The 20235-nt window shown below is 30.0% G+C and overlaps 1 protein-coding gene across 3 annotated transcripts in view; it reads left to right on the top strand.

Annotated features, from left to right (window-relative positions):
* Nucleotides 1-20235, top strand: part of LOC129231379 (NGFI-A-binding protein 1-like) — a 163423-nt gene that overhangs the window by 116646 nt on the left and 26542 nt on the right. For 2 of the 3 annotated variants that reach the window (XM_054865678.1, XM_054865677.1), the window contains one exon: nucleotides 14959-15092. In XM_054865678.1, the coding sequence (XP_054721653.1) occupies nucleotides 14959-15092 (134 nt within the window). Of the gene's footprint in view, nucleotides 1-14946; nucleotides 15093-20235 lie in introns of all 3 variants that reach the window. The other variant, XM_054865676.1, reaches the window with a different exon arrangement.

Raw genomic sequence — 20235 nt, 5'->3', positions numbered from 1 at the left:
TTGGATTTGTTTCAGTTTCATTTTTTTATGGAACTGAAACTTATAAAATTTGCTTTTGGGCACTTTGCTTAAAAAACTTTTTATTTATTTTTGTAAAATTTTGTCTTATAATCTTTTACCGAATGTGCATTGTTTTTAGCATCAATATTGGAATATCATCATCAACTCACAAATTTTCAACACTTCTTATACTACTTTTAAAGGTGGGCTCTTTTTTCTCCCCCAGGCAAAAAAATTGCTTTTTTTCTATTGTGAAGAATTTTTCCCATTTAAACTACTTATAGAAAAAATATTTTTTGAATTATAGGTTTTGAAACTTGATTTTAGTTCCCCATTTAGAACTGTTTGATATAATTTTGGCTTTTTCAAGCATGGTTCTTGTTTTATTTTAAGATTTAGTTTATTTATACGTCGCTAGTTTTTGATTCCAACTGCGTATTTTAAGCTGTGTATCTTTTCAAAAACATCCTTTTTTCCTAGATTTTTTTTTTTTTTTCGAAATGAAAATTTAGATTGTCGATTTTATGTTAGTAATTTTGCCCTAAAAAATCACACACATGTCATTTGTATATACTCATAATATATCTCTACGCGACAGCTGTACAGACCTTTTGCAAAGTGAGAGGAGGGGGGGGGGATCTTTTCAAAACATTTATAGTTTTTATCAAAAAGAGGAACTTCGTCGTTAATGCACATTAAACAAATTTATATAAGAACATATATGTAAGAAGTATACATTTGTCAGAAGAAAAAATGCGTTTTCAAGATTTCACACGGCCTAAAACGAAGTGTAAAAGTATCGTAAATTATAAAATGAATTCCTGTTTTTCAAAAAGAATACCAATCTCCGAAATAAACTTCTGTTTTAAAAAAATTGATTTTTTAAAGTAATGCACAGGGACTAATTTTTTTGTACAAAATTCCGTTTCTTAAAAATATTTCTTTAGTGTATGATTTTCACATTATTATATAAAGCAACTTCAAATTTATACATTAACATTTATTGGATTTAAGTTTTCCAATGATTAAAAAAAAGTTCTTTTCCACCTATCTTGCCTAAAATAATGGCATTATTTTTCATTGAACATTATATACATTATATCTACACATGATCATTAATGAAAAGGATTTTCAACTTTCATATTTTCCAATAATTGATATGTCCCCAACTGCCCCAGAAAAACTCATTTTATATGTAGCCCTTTATTCAACCTTTTATTTTTTGTCTTCCGGTTTATTAATGACGTTTACTTTATAAATCTTATTTTACGCTTCATGAAAGACTAATTTATGGTTAAATGAATTTTAAACACATCATGATTATTTTTTTGAAAAGAATTCCACTGCTTGTTAAAAAATTACTCTAGCTTTCTGAATAAGGTATTTTTATGAAGTATAAACATTAACATCCTACGATTTTCCAGAAAAAATGATAACGCAAGTTATATTCTAAAAAAAATAAAAATATATGAATATTTAAGAAATAACTTCTCTTAAGCTGTTTCTTTTTTTAAAAAAATGAATAAATTATAATATAAATCATTTCTTGAAAAGACCAAACCAATGTTGCGTTGAAACCTTCACCTACTTCTAAAAAGAACTTGAGATTTTATTTTAAGTACATTATTTAAAATTTAACATCAAACTACTAATTTGTCTTTAAAATGTATTGCCACATCTTGGAAGAAAAAACAAATCTTTATCCGTATGCATAAAAATAATCTCTTTGATATAACGCTTTTTAAACAGCGCTTTCTTGAAAATAAATGTTATGGTTAAAACTTTAATTTTATGTATTCACACCCTTAAAGACGAATAAATACTGATTTGAGTTAAGTCTGAATGTGTTTTGCGCTGAAAAAAACGCTCATAAAAGATAAAATATTAAGCATTTAAAGAATTTTGCCTCTAAGCGCAAATATGACACTTCGAGGAAAATGTGCAAGAAATTATTTTTGTCCCTCGAGACCGTACAAAGGCGTCTCATTTATTTTAATTTTTGTGTTGGTTTCCGAAGAAGCTGGATGAAAAAAATCCCCAGAGTTTTCATTTCTTAGTTATAATTGAGTGTATTAGAGCTATTAATTAATTAAGTCAAAAGCTTCTTTTGTACTTTTGGATTTTCACTCATTCTAAAGGCAATGTTGGAATGACTTTTTCTTAACTTGGCTAAACAAGATATCCTTGGTGTATTGCCAAGCTGCAATAGGCCAAATATTGCTTTAGTTCTGATAATTAACAATCGCAATCTCTTGTGAAATCAAAACCTCAGAGTAGAGATTGAATTTGCTTTTTTTGCATTTAATCTAACTGTAATTTTTATTCGAGTAATTGTATTTGCTTAGTTCTTTTTGCATGAGCTGATAGTTGAGGAAAAAATATTTTTGGCATTTACATCTTTATCTTTGAAATGGATTGATCAAAGGAATTCAAAACACTCTTGTTACGTTTTGTATTTTATATCGTTTTATTGTATCAGGTTTACCTTTACATCTTACAGTTCAAGTATTTTAGTGAATCATAGTTCTTCCAGGAGCGGACACAAGCGGAGAGTCATGGGGTCATGACCCCTCCCAAACCGTCGACAGTATTATAAGCCTACTTTCTGTTCAAACACATTTTTAAAAGTAATTATTTGGAATACTATTTTTCATTGCTTATGAAATTAATTAGAGACGTTTTTGCCGTATTAGGCGACTTATTCCTGGCCAATTTGGTGTTTTTTTCTTTTTGGACACCCAAGCAGTTTTAGAAATATTCCCACTAAAATGATAGTCTGTATCCGCCCCTGAATACCTCCGCATGTTCTATGGGGACGGTATTCTTATGTCTTTATTGTTCTGTCGCACTTAATTCGTTTTTAGTCCATAGACCATACTACACGACTTTTTTTGCTTCAATTTTGGTTTGAACGTTTTTTCGTAATACATTTTGAAACAGATTTACCTCTGCAAAATGCAGTTATTACAGTTGAGTGCAATGAGAACATAAGTTCTATTCATATTTGATGGAATATGAATGAATCCATTATTCAACTAAATCTTCTCTCCCATTCCAGTTAGGTTCTAGTTGGTGTTTAATCCATAAAGTTGAGTACGCATTTTTTCTGTTTAAATGGTCGTTTATGACTTCAGCACTTATCTCTTAATGTTTGAAATGAATTAGTCAAAGAATTTAAAAAACGTATTTAAGTTTTAAACCTTATGAAATTTTATTAAAAGTTTTACCTAGATCATAGAATAAATTGATTTTAGCAAAACATGGTTCATCCGTACTTAATCTGGGAACAATATTCTTTGCACCTTTTGGTTAATTCTTCTTACTTATTCTATAGTTTGTGACAACTCCATAAACAATAGTACATATTACACATAACATGTGTGTTTAAATTTTAGCTTAAAAAAATCTTCCACACATATTTCTTCCAAAGTTCTTAGTTTCTAGTATGTGATGTAAACGATTTTCAATTTAAAATGTTTTTTTCCTTAAATGATTACTGTTTTTTTTTTCTTGTTTTTAAAGCATGAGTTTGAAATATTTAAAGTTATTTCATTTGGAAGGTAACTTTGTAAGGTAAATGAAAATTTTACATTTATATGTCCAAAGCAACTATAAACTAACTGTTGCAAATCTCTATTTTTAATTTTCATTTATTTCATTGGCGCAATTAGGATTTTTGGAAAATTATGAATTTTGAATGATTAACATCAAACTATCATAAAAGAAAAAACCTGTTTAAAAGTATTAAGAAATTTAAAATATTTATATTTTCTATTTTCGGACGAAAATCTTTTTGTTTTTCTTTAAAGTATCTTTTATATAAATTTTCGTTATTGATACGCTCAGTTTTGTATCAAAACTATTTCATTATACTTCTTGCTGAAAATACTTAACAAAAAGTCACATGAAATTATGTATATTTTTATAGATAAATACATAGAAAGACATAAACTGTACATAAATAAATTAAACCATTCTTAACGCTTACTTTATATTACTTCATTTGACACATCTCGCTTTAATTTCATAATAAATTAACTAGTTTTTGAATCTAATCGAAGACTCGAAAAAGAATTTTGTTATTCATCGTAAAGAAAGTGCAATAAATCATCATTAATCCGTATCCTATTAAACCGGACTTCGCTTAATCCGGACAGCCATTTAGATTTACATACTGTATAAATAAAAGGCAAGTTAGCGCAGAAATGTATTTTTGTAGTTTTCTCTTATATTGCATTTTTTTTAATTTCAAAATACAATTTTTACTGTGAGCAGTACTTTATGTACCTTCTCTCAATTTATCGGTTATTTTGTTAAATCCGTTCTGTAATTCGGACGAACCGGATCCCCTGTTAGTCCGAATTAATAAGGTTCTACTGTATTCATTAGTGGTTAGCGTTTTGCCTGTAGGTCAGATGCAATTCTTTGATTTTGTGTGATTTTTTCCTTTGAGTTTCTTTTCTGATTGTAAAAGGAAGTGAGAGCCGATTTGACTATATGTAAATAAATCGAAATGATCTTGAAAGGAAAACTTATGTTACATAATTTGACACATTTCGCTTTAATGTCTTCATAAGTTAACTAGTTTAGAATATAATTGAAGACTCACAAAAGAATTTTGCTATCTTTCCTGAGGAAAGCATTAATTAATGGTTAGCTTTTTGCCTGGAGGTCAGATACAAATCCATGACTTTGAATGGTTTTTCCATTGAGTTTCCTTTCTGATTATAAAAGGAAGTGTGAGCTGACACTTAAACGTATTTTATGACGCATACATTCAACAAGTTTATGGTCTTGAAATCTACTGTTTCCCGCTTTATGTCAACACTCTGAAGCATGCCATTATAAGTTAAGCACTAATTCAGCGCAAAGAATGTGGAAAAATTAGTAGGGATTGTTTGAAAAGCTTAATATCTGCTAATAACATGCATGTCGCTGGAAATTTGAATCTGGAAGCATACTTTGGCATGCCGAGGTGTGTTTAAGTGAATAAGAAAACTAGTTTTTACACTGCTTAGAATTGCTAATGAAGTGCGTCATGGTTTTCAAGAAGCTTTGTTGTCCCTCCAAATCAAGTATCAGTTTTTGTATAAGAGGCAAAAAATGTTAGACTTTTCTATTGTCTGTCTACTGAAAAAGGAACTTCTCTTTCCTGTTTACAATGCGTATGCGTATGGTCTTAACCTTGCGCCTGATTTACCACAAAACGCACCTAAGCAGCCCTGCTTTGTTTTTCGCGGTTACTCGCTTGTATCTTTACTTCCTGTTCAATGCAAATTAGCTACAATCATTTTATCATTTCATTTTTTGGAATAATAATAGTTTTTTTCTTCAGTTTTAGCTCTAAACTTTCTAGTAGTCTAAAACGGTACTATCTAAATAATATCCGCGTTATTCGTAAAACAAAATTCGTAGTTCAAAGATTAAAACATAACTATAAACATTGGTTACAGCAGTGAGGTTAAATATGCTTAAATAAGTTCAAAGTCTCATGATATCAACAATTCAATTGAAAAATTAGTCAACACAATACTAGAGATGTTTCGAGAATCTTGAAATCTTTTTCATTTTTAACTCTAAATTCTCTAACACATAAATAATCTGAAACTTCACAATCAGCAAATTAAAACTGCGTTTTTCGTAAAAGTTCGTAGTTCAAAAATTAAAAAACATTAGAAACATTGGTTAAAGCAATGAGATGAAATATGAATAAGTAAAATATACACATAATCATATTATCAGCAATGCAATAGAAAATGGGTCAAAGTACAATAAAACAGCTGTTTCGAGAATCTTGGAACCACGTTCTTAATGCACTATGTTCTTACCAGCATTAGAAGACTGCAAATTAACTCGATTTAAGTACTTTATACGTAATAACTACATGATTCCCCCCCCCCTTTAAAGAGGATTTACATGATTCGTGTTAAAACCAACTCTATCAAAAAGGTTCTACACTGCAAATAAGCTTCAATTGAATAAATTTATATCATTCATTTTGTTCCGGAAATTCATTTTCAGGAAATAAAGTCTGTCAAGAGAGTTATGAAGCAATAATGTGTTAAAATAATCAGTATTAAAGCTATAAATTGCTTAAAATTACGTTCAAGAGAACTATGAAGCAATGGTATATTAAGAAACTCGGTGGTATTAAACTATAAATTGCTTAAAATTACTTTGAAGAGAAATATGAAACAACGGCATGTTAAAAAATCTGTATGAAATAATAAATTGCTCAAAATGACTCTCAAGAGAAATATGAAACAACGGTATGTTAAAAAAGTATGTATGAAACTATAAATTGCTTAAAGTTACTTAAATCAAGTTCGTTAGTTTTTCATTGGTAGATATTTTATCGTATGTTTTGATAAGATTAAGCATTTCGTATTCTACTTTTCCTATTTTAAAACTATTTACACAAGTTGTTACTTTCTTTCTACCTTATGTCCGAAATTTGTAACTGGAAAACAAAACATTTACCATATTAATATTACAGACTAACCAGCTTAACTAACCATGCGCCGCTACATGGTAAGTGAATGTAGCAAAAAGTCTTCTGGTTCTTTTCTTGGCCACTTGATTTCGCCACTTTATTAAGACTGACAGGCTCTCTTTCTTGTTAAATAAGTGTCTGCTTTCTCGGATTTTAACAGTTTCTGACGTTGCCGAAGTCTTAAATCGATTTTCCCTTTTTAGTTGCTTTAAGTATTAGCTGATTATTACCGAAGTTTTTATCCGAGAATGAATGATCGTTGGACGAATATTTATTATTGGCGACGATTTATACTCTCAACTGTTACTGTTCAATAAAGCCGATTTTGGAAGAGAGATCTTTGGACAATTTTATTTATTCATCTATTTATTATTTTTTGTTTTGTTTTAAATTGATGTCGGATTTAAAAATGCATCAAAAAAGTGTGCTTTAAATAAAAATGTTTTTATTTTTATGGATATAAATAAATGAATTTGCATCGGAACTAAATTACACAAAATCTTGTGTTATTTGAAGAAAATGCAGAGTTAAAAACATTTTGTTTGCGATATGTAAAGTTCTAGCGAAAAAAAACGACAGCTCTGGTATTTTAACTTCTCATTTTTTGAAATTTTACCAAATCGACGAAAACAGTAGTTCTTGGTTTCCTAATTAATAACTGGCATGAAACTTGGTCAAAAAGATGCTGAGGAATGTAAGAAATGAATGTTAACACATAAAGTTTATACCTGGACACATTAATTTGATACATTCACACTCATTTCAGTTTTGTGAAAAGTTTACAGTCGGATGAGAGTAATGTATATAGCTTATTGTAAAATTATTTTTAGTTGAGTATTAATCACTCGGAGAGTATTTTTCAGTTTTTTGAGAAAACGCTTTCATTTTTTAATTAATATTTTTTTTGTGTTCATTGAAAGCCAACCTGTGTGAACGCAGGGTTTTTGACTTCCGAATCTTGAAACCTAAGAAATTCTGAAAAAGCTTATTATTTATTTTTAAAAAATAAATAAAATAATAATAAAAAAACCGATAGTTTAATCACAGGTCCTGGAATACACATTACACACACACACGCACAATCGTTTGTGTTGTTTCATTTCTATGCAGATTTATGAAATTTAATGGAATCTCCTATTTGCGTTGCAGAGAAACCTTAATGACACATTTTGCATTGTTTCAGTGCAATTTTATGAGTTACTAACGAAAGTTCCAGTTTGCGTTTCAGAGAAACTTTAATCATAGAAAAGTAATGATTTGAGATTGTATTCTTAGATTGTTTTTGAGCATCATTGAAAGGTCATTGAACCTTTGTAAATGTCCTGCAAATTTCATACTGGGATTCAGGCGCAGCCATGTTGTTTCGATAATTGATATAGCTACCGAAAAAGTTGGATGTGCCATCAAGCAAAGCTGTGACCAGGAATTATTTCCAGGAAGGCTTTCTTCGGTTTTTACCATTAATATTTTCACGAAATAAATTACGCCCTCGTTTCCCAGAATGTCATCATTTCATTGAGTAAACTACCATGGACGCTATCCATTTCAACGTATGGAAATCATGCAATTTCAATGCAAAAAAGGGTGGGAGAAACAAACAATATTTTAAAAGAAATATTTCTGCCGTTTTCTTTCCCCCACTGGCTACAGCTTTGCCATTACGTTCTGTAAAAGTAACATAGATCATAAATTACTGTTTTAAAACTCCAGTGTCATTTCTGCACACCTTTAAAAAGTTAAATAGAATTATAGGAAGTGTTTTCAACGAAATTCATATCATATGGAGAGTTACCAGAGGTTACTTGAATTTTTCCGTCGCATCATGAAACAACTTAATGTTTCAAGCCAAATGCAACAACACTGCACTTCTTATTAATAGACATGCTGTGAACAACTACTCGTATGACCTAACATGTTACATTTTACACTATGGAGATGACAAAGAATATTGCTAATTGATTTTGTCTGTAAAATCATAGTTGATGGGGAAAAGGCTTCCATAAATGCTGCAGAACACATTCGCACTTCTTGAAGTGTCAGTTGCAAAATTTTAACCCTATTATAAGAACTGGGCTTTGCGAATTAGTAGTGACATTATTTTATGCATACAACTAATGATATAATGAAGTAAATAGGATGTATATCAAGTTTATAAAAATTTATTCAGTAGATTTTGTTCAAATGGATGGGATTATGTGTTTATACAGGGGCGGAAACAAAATACCATTTGAGGGGGAGGGGTCATGCTGACCCCCCCCCTATAAAAGAACCTACGGTTTTGGATACGAAAAATTTCTTAAACTGCTTGGGTGTCAATAAAAGCACCAAATCGGACATTAATAAAACTCATAATAGAGCATAAACGTTACTAAGTACTTTCATAAGCAATAAACAGAAGTATTTCAAAGATTTACTTTAAAAAATAATTAATAATTGAAAATATTTCTGAAATTGTTTTCATTTTATTCATTAAGGTTTTGAACGCAATGTGGGAGTATAATATTGTCAACGGCTTAAGAGGGGTCATGGTGGTCCCATTGAAGATGCCGAGCAACAACAATTTTCTGAAATTTGACTAGTTTATTACTCAACTCAAAATTGGCTAATAAATTACATTAACTGAATTTAATATTTAATTGAAAATTAATCTTTAATTGAAAATTAATTTTTAATTGAAAATTAATCTTTAATTAAAGTAGAGGCATGTCAGTATGAATCTATAGATGTGATGGTGGGGTAAAAACGTTTGCGATATTTTCAGAATGAAATTAGTATATTTTTCAAACAATAATTAAATTTTTTGAGATACTCTTCTCTCAAAAACATGGAAAAAATATCATTAATTAATTATTTGTATTCATTAACTTATAAAATAACTTTTAAACTTATTGGATGGGTGGTCCTTAAAAGATTAAGTCTGTCTTTAATAAATTCGAGAAATGTTAGTAAACAAATCTAATCTAGGAAATCATTTCTGGTTGTTTCAAAAACATTGTTTCCAAAACAATGTTCTTTGACAGGCGATTAAAAAAAAAAGAAAAAGAAACGCCTTAAAATTTTGTATTGCATCTTCGTTTGTACTTTTGTTAAATTTCGTGTTTAGGCAATCCTTTCACGATCAAATATACCTCACTGTCGCCAGTTCTGTTTTTTAATTTATTACTTAGCTTTTGCTCTCTCAAATCTTTTGAATCGGCATTCAAGCGTGCTATTCAAAAATCATTCGGCACATCTCAAGTTTAACTTCGCTCTAGAAATGCTTAAAATTTACATGATTGGTCTTGATAAAATTTATGTCAGGGTTATTTTTGTTTGAAATTTGTTTTTTAATGTCGATATTAAAAATTGAATTCAATTATAAATACATTCGTACATAATAAAATAATAATTGGTTAAATAATTAAGTATCGAAAATAATCAATATTTCCCAAATTAATTATTTATCCCACTTTCGACATTTAAGTATCTTTCTTATTAAAACGAGTTTCCAAACCTAATGAGTTAAATACAGGAAGTGGCAAAACTAAATAAAGGAAAAAAAAATGTCGCCAAAGAAAGGTTCGTGGCAGTTATAAGATAGAAAAGATAAATAAATAAAACGTTTCTCCAAACCACACTCTGCAGCACTGAGCAGAATTTCCATGAGACCTTTTTCTGTCTTAAGCCTCCCCTCCTTCCTGTCTGCCTGAAAATAATCTTCATACTATTCAGAATGTCCTGTATTTTCAAGTTTATTTACCATGTCGTTGTAAATCATTTTCAGCGTCATCTATCTGTCTATGTCTCTTTCTTCCCTCGTTTTTTTTCTTTTTTTTTTTGTTACTTTTTTATATTTTATCTCCCATTCCCCTCATTAGATAAACTAGTCGTTACTACTAGAATTTTTCATATAAGCTTATTAATACTGACACCCATTTCGAGGGGTTTATTGAAGTCTTTATGAGTGCAGGAAGTCAAAAAAGAGTAATAAAAAATATTAATATTTACTTTAGTAGTTAAATTGATTTAGAAATGATTTGTTTCATATTGTTACTCGATGTTATCATTGTGAAAGGTATTTCAAAGCTCTAATTCTTTCTTAAATTATGTTCAGTTTTTTCGTACAGCCAAAAGCTTTAATTTGCAAGGCAAAACCAAAATCATATTTCTTCTATTATTTTGCTAATGAAATTATTTAATTTTATTGTTATTATTTCCTGTATTTCCTGAATTGGAGAATTTCGGAAAGAAAACATTGTTTAAACTCACAGGAAGAGAGAGGAGCACATTTCTTTTATTTTAGGAAAATGCATGCCGCTCCGGTTTTATGTTTTTTTTTTTTTTTTTTAATCTGTTATATTATAGTTTTTATGAGCAATTTTAAGCAATAAAATTTCAAGTTAAGAAAAAAAAATCATTTTCCACTCAAAAAAATATATATCCCGTTGTAAAAGATTATAAGTTTCTAACAAGTATCGCATTTTTTTTCCTCCCTAACTATTAGAAAACTAATTTTATGAGGTTGTAAAGAACAGAAGATTTAATTTATTTTAAATCAGAATTTTTTCAAAGCTTAAATAGCAAAACAATACAATTTCCAGTCAACATCGACTGTCAAATATCAGCTGACTAACACGTATCCGTGAGTAACGTTTCGCTACGCGATTCCCCTATTTTTAACCCCTTGTTTTTCAACCCCCTAAAACCCACTGACCCAGTGGCTTATGATATCGGGGATACCGGCTGACCCCTCGATGACGTCAACAGCGGGGGAGCAGGTAGGGCGTGTCTTCTGTGCTTATGGGGTGCATATGTTAATAATCTTCCTGCTTTTAAATACCCAGAGCTTAATGTTATGCAGAGAGGGTGAATTGATTAAGAAAAAAAAAAAAAGCCAAATGAATTTCCCTCTTTTAAACATTACGAAATGCAAACTTAACAAGGGAGAAAAAAAAAAAAAAACTCGAGTATTTTTTCCCCTCTTTCGCTTTTGATAGCTACTCCTTGCTTGAATAATTTATGTTTAAACTCTCCGAAATTCTCGACTTATTTAAATTATGGATGTGAATATTCTTGCATATATTTCTTTTCTGAAGTTTTATTTTAATAGCTTTTTGTATCAAATCCCCATTCTCTCAAAAGACATGATTCAGGACGCTAGAACAAATCCTTTTTGTTGTTGATTTTCATGAATTAGTTCGTGAAATTTTTTTTGATCGTAAGCTTTAGATTTAAATATAAAATTTCACTCTTTACTCGAAATTTTTTCGCGATAAATATTCAGTTATTTTCTATGTACAATAAACTTTAATTAAAACGAGATGTTACGATTTTCTTTTAGAATTAATTTTCTTTCAGTTTGAGTTAAAAGTCGTTGCTTTTTTTAAATCAGCGTCGAAGGTAGCTGGGAAATTTAATTGCTTATTTTACAAGAACCCAGTAATAAATATGTGTTGAAAAGATGTGAATTTAAGTAATTGTTAGAAAATTCCAACTGGTGAGTTTTAAAAAATAAAATCGGTATATTTTTTAAAAAGTTAATATTTTCATTAAAGCATAGCTGATGCGGAAAGGTATTGAATGTCTGAACTAAAACTGGAACTTAAGCTCGGATTTCTTATGTTTAAAAAAGTTTTTTACTGTGTGTCCTTTATCACACTGTATTAAAAAAAAAAGCGAAAAAACGTTGAGAAATATTCTTGTCTGTTTAAATTTTAGTGGGAATTTTATAGAAACCTGTGAGCATGTCTGTTTAAATTTTAGTGGGAATTCTATAGAAACCTGTGAGCAAAGCTAAAATATTTTATCCACCTTCAAAACTAAACAAAAAAGTCATAAGCTTTTCGGGATGAAATTCTTCAATCAGTTTTTGATTTGACTCATCGATTGAGCTAAATATGGAGCCCTGTGATGACTAATGTTTGAAAATCCGTAGACACATAAACAAATGATTAAAGAAATATTTCCCCCCGCCGCTGAGAATGTTGAAGAAAAAAGTTTATACTTCCAATTCAAGTTTTTTTTCAATATACTAGTATCCATCTTTCGTCGTATGACTTACATTCCAAACTTCACAACATTATTCACTGACGCTTGTAACACCGAAACAATTGTCTATATTATATTTGAACTTGCGATGTAATTCGTTGTTGATATTGAGTATTTTAAAACTATTAACCATCAGGTTCGATGCCGTTGTTAAAGGGGGAAAAAATCAAGTATATTCCCCGTTCGCGTCTGTCTGTGTGTCTCTAACCCTATCTCCTCCAGACTGTTAATGTTTACGAGGTTAATATTGGTACCATTTGATACAGGACATCCAGGGAGAGCCATTCCGCCCTGTTTTACCCCTTTAAACGTTAAGTGGCCAGAGATTTTGAATTAATAAAAAGTCTACAGGGCATCCAGGGAAAAAGCATTTAAATTGTCAATTGCTAACCGCCACAGACGGCACTGAGCCACCGCAGGTGGGGAATGGGATTGGTTAGCGAAGCGAGCACGGGTCGAAGTCCCCTAGTAACTATTCATACCTGAAGCTATTTTGGCGCATTATTTTTTTTTTTTCACTTTTTTACTTTCAATTTTTAATCTCTGATGTTTTTGCAATAAAAGAATCATAATAAAGACAATAAACTTATAAAAGTGAAATATTTAACCACCAAAATAAATGAATAGTAAAAATTGCTTAAGTGCTGTGCTATGTGTGAAAATTCACATAAAATTGCAAAGAAGTGAAGAGTTGAGCTCCCGTGAACTCCCACGCAAATAAAGTCCATAAAAATATGAACTTTGTTTCTTGAAATATGCATCATACAGCTCTTTGATTGCATGCAGCAGAAATGTAAAAACAATTTCGTGTGAAAAAGCTAAGCTTTTCTTTCAAATTTCTCTCTCATTCAACTTCTTTGATCCTAAGCCTCCTCATATTTTGCATAGTTCTTACCACTTAGCTTGCCTTTCTTCTCATATATGATCACATTTTTCATCTGCCTTTCCATTCAACACAGTCTTTTCTTTCTCCCTTCTTAAATTATTTCTACCATTCAAGCAGGAATCATTTTCCCTCGATTCTTAAAGAAGTAATATTTTCTTAAGCTTTTGACTATGGTCTTGATCTTCTGACGTTTTGCATTTTCTGGGGGTTTTGTTTCCTGCTTTTTAAAGTGTAAAGCATTTTGAAATTTATTATTCATATATCTTTAAGTTTTAAATATTTAGGTGGAATAAGTAATTGCTAGTTCGGCGGGTTTCGTGTTGTTTGTTTATTTGCTATTGTTTATTGGCGCAAATAGTCTGAAATATGGTTATTTGCATATTAAAGTGATAGTGGTATATTCACTTGTTATAAATCTTGGAATTTTAGCTAACATATTGCCAATGACATATTGTCAATGGGTTCTTGCTATCCAATCATACTGCGCCACAATCTTCATTATTTCAATGCGAAGAATCATAATCCCTCACTCATTTCTACTGGTGTCTAAAAGTCCATTTGATGGAAGTTTTGTTTCGTCTAAAAATACTTTGATCATTTGATTTAGCTTAATTTTTAAAACTGAAAGAATGGGTTGAATAATCTTGTAGTTTCTTTCGTAGATTGTTTCTTGTTTCGTCTATCGGACATACGTAGTCACCACTAGCACAGCCAGAAATACCTTCTTGAGGGGGTTTTTTGATCAAAAATACTTTCTGGAAAGGTTTTTTTTTTTTTTTTTTTTTGTTCAAAACGGTCTTTTCATATGCATAAACTACTGTGATAGAATTCGTATTTTTGTTGAAACCATTGCTTCTGAGGGGTGTTTTTACCCCCCTCCCTTTCGCTGCGCCACTGGTAGTCACGTTCATAAATTGTGATGAAACTAAATTTACTGTTAGTTTTCTTCAGTACAAAACATTTATTTCGTTATTTCAATAGGAGAAATCCCAATGTCTCTCTCTCTTCTACTGGCGTCTAAAAATCCATTTGATTGAAATTTTTCGTCGTTTAAAAATACTTAGATCCTTTAATTTCGCCTACTTTTTAAAACTGAAAGGAATGAGACAAATAATCTTGTAGGTTCTTTCACAGATTGTTTCTTGTTTCGCTCATCGGACATAATTACGTAGTCACGTTCATAAATTGTGACGATACTAAATTTAATATTACGTTTTCTTCAGTGCCAAAACATTAAGACATGATATCCAGCATGTCTGAATTAAAAATTCATTTATTTACCAACTTTTCAATGCAAATTTTTGTAAGTGTGAAAAAGCAGCAGACTGAATAGCATGTTGTGAACTGAAATTGCTATAACATAACTTCTGCGACTCTATTTAGAGTGTGCTGTGGTGTGTCTTAACGGCAAATTACCTAACTGCCGGGTTAAGCTCAATATAAAGTTTTGCATTATTTTTTTCAGTTGAGTATCACTAATCTCTAGTTATGTATCTAATGGAAAGATTTTTGTTGAAAGTAGTGTACAATAATGCCAAAGGAATGGTTCCAGGTGTCGGTGAACGAAGCGGCAGCTCAGATCTGCAAGCACATTCCTGCTCTGCTTACTCGTAGAGATGAGTTATTCCCTTTGGCAAGACAAGTAGTGCGTGACAGCGGATACCAGTACTCGAAAGGCCATTCCAGGTAAATCTTTATCAATGTATATATAAAAATAATGAGATTTGAGCAAAATTTGCATGAGTTGCTCTTTTTTTGCTGGATTTCTTAAACGTACTTAATTTTCAAGTTAATAATCTTGATTTCTTTAACTTGGTTCAAAACTGATTTTTATGGGGGTTTTTAATTATTTTCGGTGTGATTCTTAGAAGTGTTTTTATTCACATACGAGCTCAATACAAGATGCATTCTATGAAATTTCATTGGCATGTTACAGAATGCAGGCGCAAACATGCTATAGAATTTCAAATGAATATACCTTTATGCAACAAAGTAACCATAGTAAACAACGTAATTAAGCAAAAAATAGCTAACTGATTGCAGACACGTGTTTTGGGGGTTTCAAATAACCCTTTTTTGCAAACTTTAGGATGAAAAGTCATCGGAGAAAAGTTCACCAGAAATTGCTTTTCTCGGATGACTTTTTATCAAAAAAAATCACGCTGGCATTGAAAGGGGGGTTCATTGAAACCACGAAACACGTGTCTGTAATCAGTTTGCTAATTTGTGCTTGATCACGTTGTTTGCTAGTGTTACTATGATATATAGAGTTGTATTTACGGTCGGATTTCAGGCGTTGCCGGTATAGGGGAGTCCTTGGTATCGAGAAAACTAGTCCAGGTAACCAAAGTTCAAGATGCAGAAACTCATTTTTATACTGTTCTTATTTTAAGGTAGCTTTAAATCAACTAAATATACAGAAAGGTCATTTGAATTCTGGTGAATTTCAGTTGATACATTGAAATAATCACGAGTGTACAACAAAAACATGGATGATTAATATATAATAATGTGCAGTAAACAATTTAATAGTATACATTTGATTTAGGGCAATAACTTTTATAGAAAGTCTTAAAATATAATAAACAGTGATCTGGAATAATGTTGAACAATTGCCGTGTGAATTTAGAATAAACTGCATAAACTTTGCTGGTAACTTTTCCATTGAATTGTATTCACGTCAGTTTGGCACTTCTCAAGAAATTCGATATAAATGGAAAATCGTTGTATTGAGAGTCGACTTATATCTACATTGTTTAATCCGGGGGCTATGTAATTTGTTTAAGACATTGATTTTTACTATATTTAGTTGAAGTGAATCGCAATTTCAGCTAACAATACACAAACTCTGATCTCTGATTAATAATATATGAAAAACAAAAAGCAGTGAAACGTATATTATTTACTATCAAGTAGCAAAAAATATTATCTTACCTTGGCATGAACAGACTAGCCATAATATTTATTTTTAAAAAATTGGTATATTTTTTATTCGTTTGACGTGTTAATATTTGTTTCTCAAATCTGTTCACTGAAAATGCATGCTATACATTAATTTTGGTAGTACCAATACACTCGAATTTTAGTATACGTATTTATTGCTCAGAAAAAAAGTAATGAAAAAATAAGTTTTATTTCCTTTCTAAGCAATAAATTCACTTACAATCCGAACATCTGGTACACAAGCATTTTGAATATATTTTAAGTGTTTTGCTTCTCCAAAAATAGAAAAGAAAAGTCATAAAAATAAAAATTGAAATGCTATTTCCCAAAAATTTAACCTTGACGCAAGTTTGATTAAATTATAATAAAGTGAATTCAAAGCGGAATGATTTTATTTTTCATACAAATATTGAATGAGGTGGGAAAGATTCATTTTCTTTGCTAAGTTTTAATATTCTTTTATGTTTGGCAACGAAAGGGAAAAAACCGAAGTTCTAACCATTTTATTTTTATTTTCATTTCAAAGAAAGAACTGAAATGATTTTATTTTTCATAGTAATATTTGATTTTAAGCAATACTTTTTTTCTCCTCTAAAAAAAAAAAAAAAAAAAAAAAAAAAAACTCGTAAAGAATTGTATGATTATCCGAAATCAAAAAGTATATTTAAAGTGAATTATTGCAGCTTGGGTGAAAGTTATCCTGCCATTTAGGATAACTTTGAGCCAACGTTACCCTAAATGGCAAGACAACTTTCAACCAAGCTTTAATAATTCACTTTAAATGCACTTAATAATGTAATTGCTTTTTCATTTTGGATAACTATTGAATTATTTAACATTTTTTTCTCCCGTTTTATACCAACAAATACAAGTGAATTATTATAGCTTGGTTGAATGATATCCTGCCATTTAGGGCAACTTTGAACAACGGCAGAAATAGGATGCAAAATTAATTATTTTAATAAAGTTAGGGCATCACTGAAGCAGAAAAATAAAGTTTCTAACTGCTTCCCCCCCCCCTCCGTCCCTCTTTTTGTCCTTTTCAAATCACGAGATTTTTATCGTTTATAATATTGCATAGAATATTGCAATGTAAAAAGAGCAATTTTAGCAACTTCAAAACAGCTTACAGCACAATTATTGAGTGAAACAATGAGTTGTTTGCAATATTTGCAACTTTTTTATGGTTAAAAAAATAGTAGAAAAATTATATTTCATATTCTTCCCAGTAGAGTGCAGCAATTTTTTTTTAAAGTGAAATAAAATTAAAAAAAAAAAAAAGAGTGGCGCAAAGTTACCTTAAATGACTGCACTTAATTTGTTAGCTCAAACTTTTTCTTTCTAGTTTGCTAATTGTAATCAAGTTGATTAACAAAACTGTGTAATCAATTCACATTAAATATCGAATTTTGTTGTTTCACTTTATTTCGTACAGTACTTTTTTTACAAAAGCACTCTTTACACTTTTTAATGTGTTTCCCCCTCCCCCTACAAAGTTTTATTTATGCTAGCAATATTTCATCTCGAGTAAAGAAACTTTTTCAGTTCCATTAAAAAACTTCATTCATTACTTTTAAAAAGGGATAAAATATTTCCACGTTGTTGTAGTTTTATCTGCGTCGGGCCCAAAAATTAGTTTTAAAGCTAATTCACAGGTCATTAAATGTTGAATATGAGTAAAGAAGTGAATTTTTGATGCGATAACAATAATTTCTTCGACCCAACTTATCAAGAAAGAACCTTATCGCAAAGATTACATCGGCATTATATTTTCTTTTTCGGAGAAACTAGTTGTAATTATTTTTTTCTACCAGCGTGGTACTAAATTCTTTAATACAACAGCGAACAAAAATAAGTTTTCTTACTGCAAAACATAAAGAAGTTGTAAGTTTTCTTAAGTCGGCGCTTTTTGGACATTTATGATTTCAATTTGCAAAACGTAGTAAATTTCGGTTCATTCTCCTTCTTTGCATTTTTGCTTCTTTGCATACTTTAAACGTAAAATGGAAGTTTTGAGACATGAAACTTTTTTGTATCCGGGAACAACTTTAGAAAGTTTTCCAATTTAAAATTATTTTTTATAAACCCATAAAATGTAATGAAAGTTTTAGCTGTCTTCATTATGCAAATAGAAGAAGTGAGTTGCTTTATTTTCGGTATTTATCAGCTCATTTTTATAATGATGGTAAAATATTAAATTATTTTATTATCACTAATTATCCTATTTTATGCCCAAAAATCGCGCATGGTTTTCATATCAAATATAAATGCATAAGCAAAGATGGGTAAAATAACATGTGATTATGATCAGGACTGGAAAGACAGTGCAATATATTTTTCTAAAAACCTTGTCTCATTCATTTTCCTTCATAAATAAGCAAAATGTCAATAAAAATATTGCTTAGAAAGATGTACCAACAGTATTTTGATACATTTTTTATAAGCTGAGTAATTTTCACAGTATAGTTTGTTTCTGATGTATTTACACGAATACATAATTATATTACATCACATGCTCACTATTTATTCGGAATATTTTTGATTATTATACATGTAATTATTTTAAATCTAGAAATTTCTTAGGTATCGGTAAATTAAATCTTGCTTGATGTTCTGACGTCATGTCTTAGAAATTCTTAAATTTTTTAATTAAGTTAACAAAAGAAAAAAAGAAAACCTTCTTTTATAGATGAGGGTAATTCGATTGAATTTCTTTTTTTATAATTAGTTTTCGATACGCTGAGTAATTTATTCAATACAATATGTCTTTTATTTACAAAACAATACACTAAACTACAATTTATGGAGAGCATGTTTTACTAATTGAAAATATTTGGATCTAGAGACTGTAGAATGTCCGTGTTTTTTACAATATGTTTTTGCCTATTAGTGTTCTCATTAAAACAAGCGCCTAATTTCTAGGTAGAGTAAGAACATTTCTGTGAACCTTCTGACATAGATAAACATGAAAAATTGTATTGACATTTTTTATACATAATGTACAAAAACGGAAAAATTTGAAATTCTTTTAGTATAATTTATTTATTTATATTCCTAATTAATAAATTCGTGTAGATCTGCTCAAATCTCATACGTTATACCTATTTTTAAGGTAATATCCAACTTTCCGAGTTTTCATTTACAATCGTAAAATGTTTCTTATTCAGAACCGAGAAAGAAAAAAAAATGTATGAACTTTTAAATGTCAATAGAATAGCTCAATGGATTTTTTTTTATGATTAGCAGGAAACATCTTCAACGGGAAATTTATGTAAAGCTTTACGTGCGTAAGAATCTGTGTTAACAATCTTTTTTACGCGAGTAAACGTATAACTGAAGATAAGGCTTCTAAGTTCATTGACAAAAATGTTTTGAAATTTCGTTTATTTTTCTTTCCCTTTCAATATCGTTTTATTAGGGCTACAAATACGTTTTTCGTAAGCTTACAAAAAGTTAATGTGCAAAATATTACGTAGATAAAGCAAGCAACACCTTCAATAACTTTTCTAACACACATCACGTTTTTTATGTTGATAAGATACGGCTTTCGCACACATTAAAAAAAAAAAACTTATTGCAAAAAACTGAAACATTTCAGTAGAAAGCTGAATTTTTCGGCTGTGCTTAGAATTTTTTAACTGCTAACTAATTTAAACAGACATTGCACATGTGTAAAATATTATAAAACAGCGTATGAATTAGACAAAATTGCAAACAATTAGTGACACGTTTTTCTGGGTTACTAGGAACCCCCTTTTCAATGCAAAAAAGTGAGCTTATAGATGAAGAGGCCTTTTTTTACACAATAATTGTATATATTGTTTTTTTAAAGCTGTTCTTTTGTGACTACGCTATAATTTTTTAAATACTTCTTTAAATTTCATAA

This window comes from Uloborus diversus, chromosome 10 (assembly GCF_026930045.1).
Source record: "Uloborus diversus isolate 005 chromosome 10, Udiv.v.3.1, whole genome shotgun sequence".
In the NCBI taxonomy this organism is placed as follows: domain Eukaryota; kingdom Metazoa; phylum Arthropoda; class Arachnida; order Araneae; family Uloboridae; genus Uloborus; species Uloborus diversus.
Note: the sequence above shows the minus strand (reverse complement) of the source record. Positions and strands in the feature narration are given on the sequence as shown.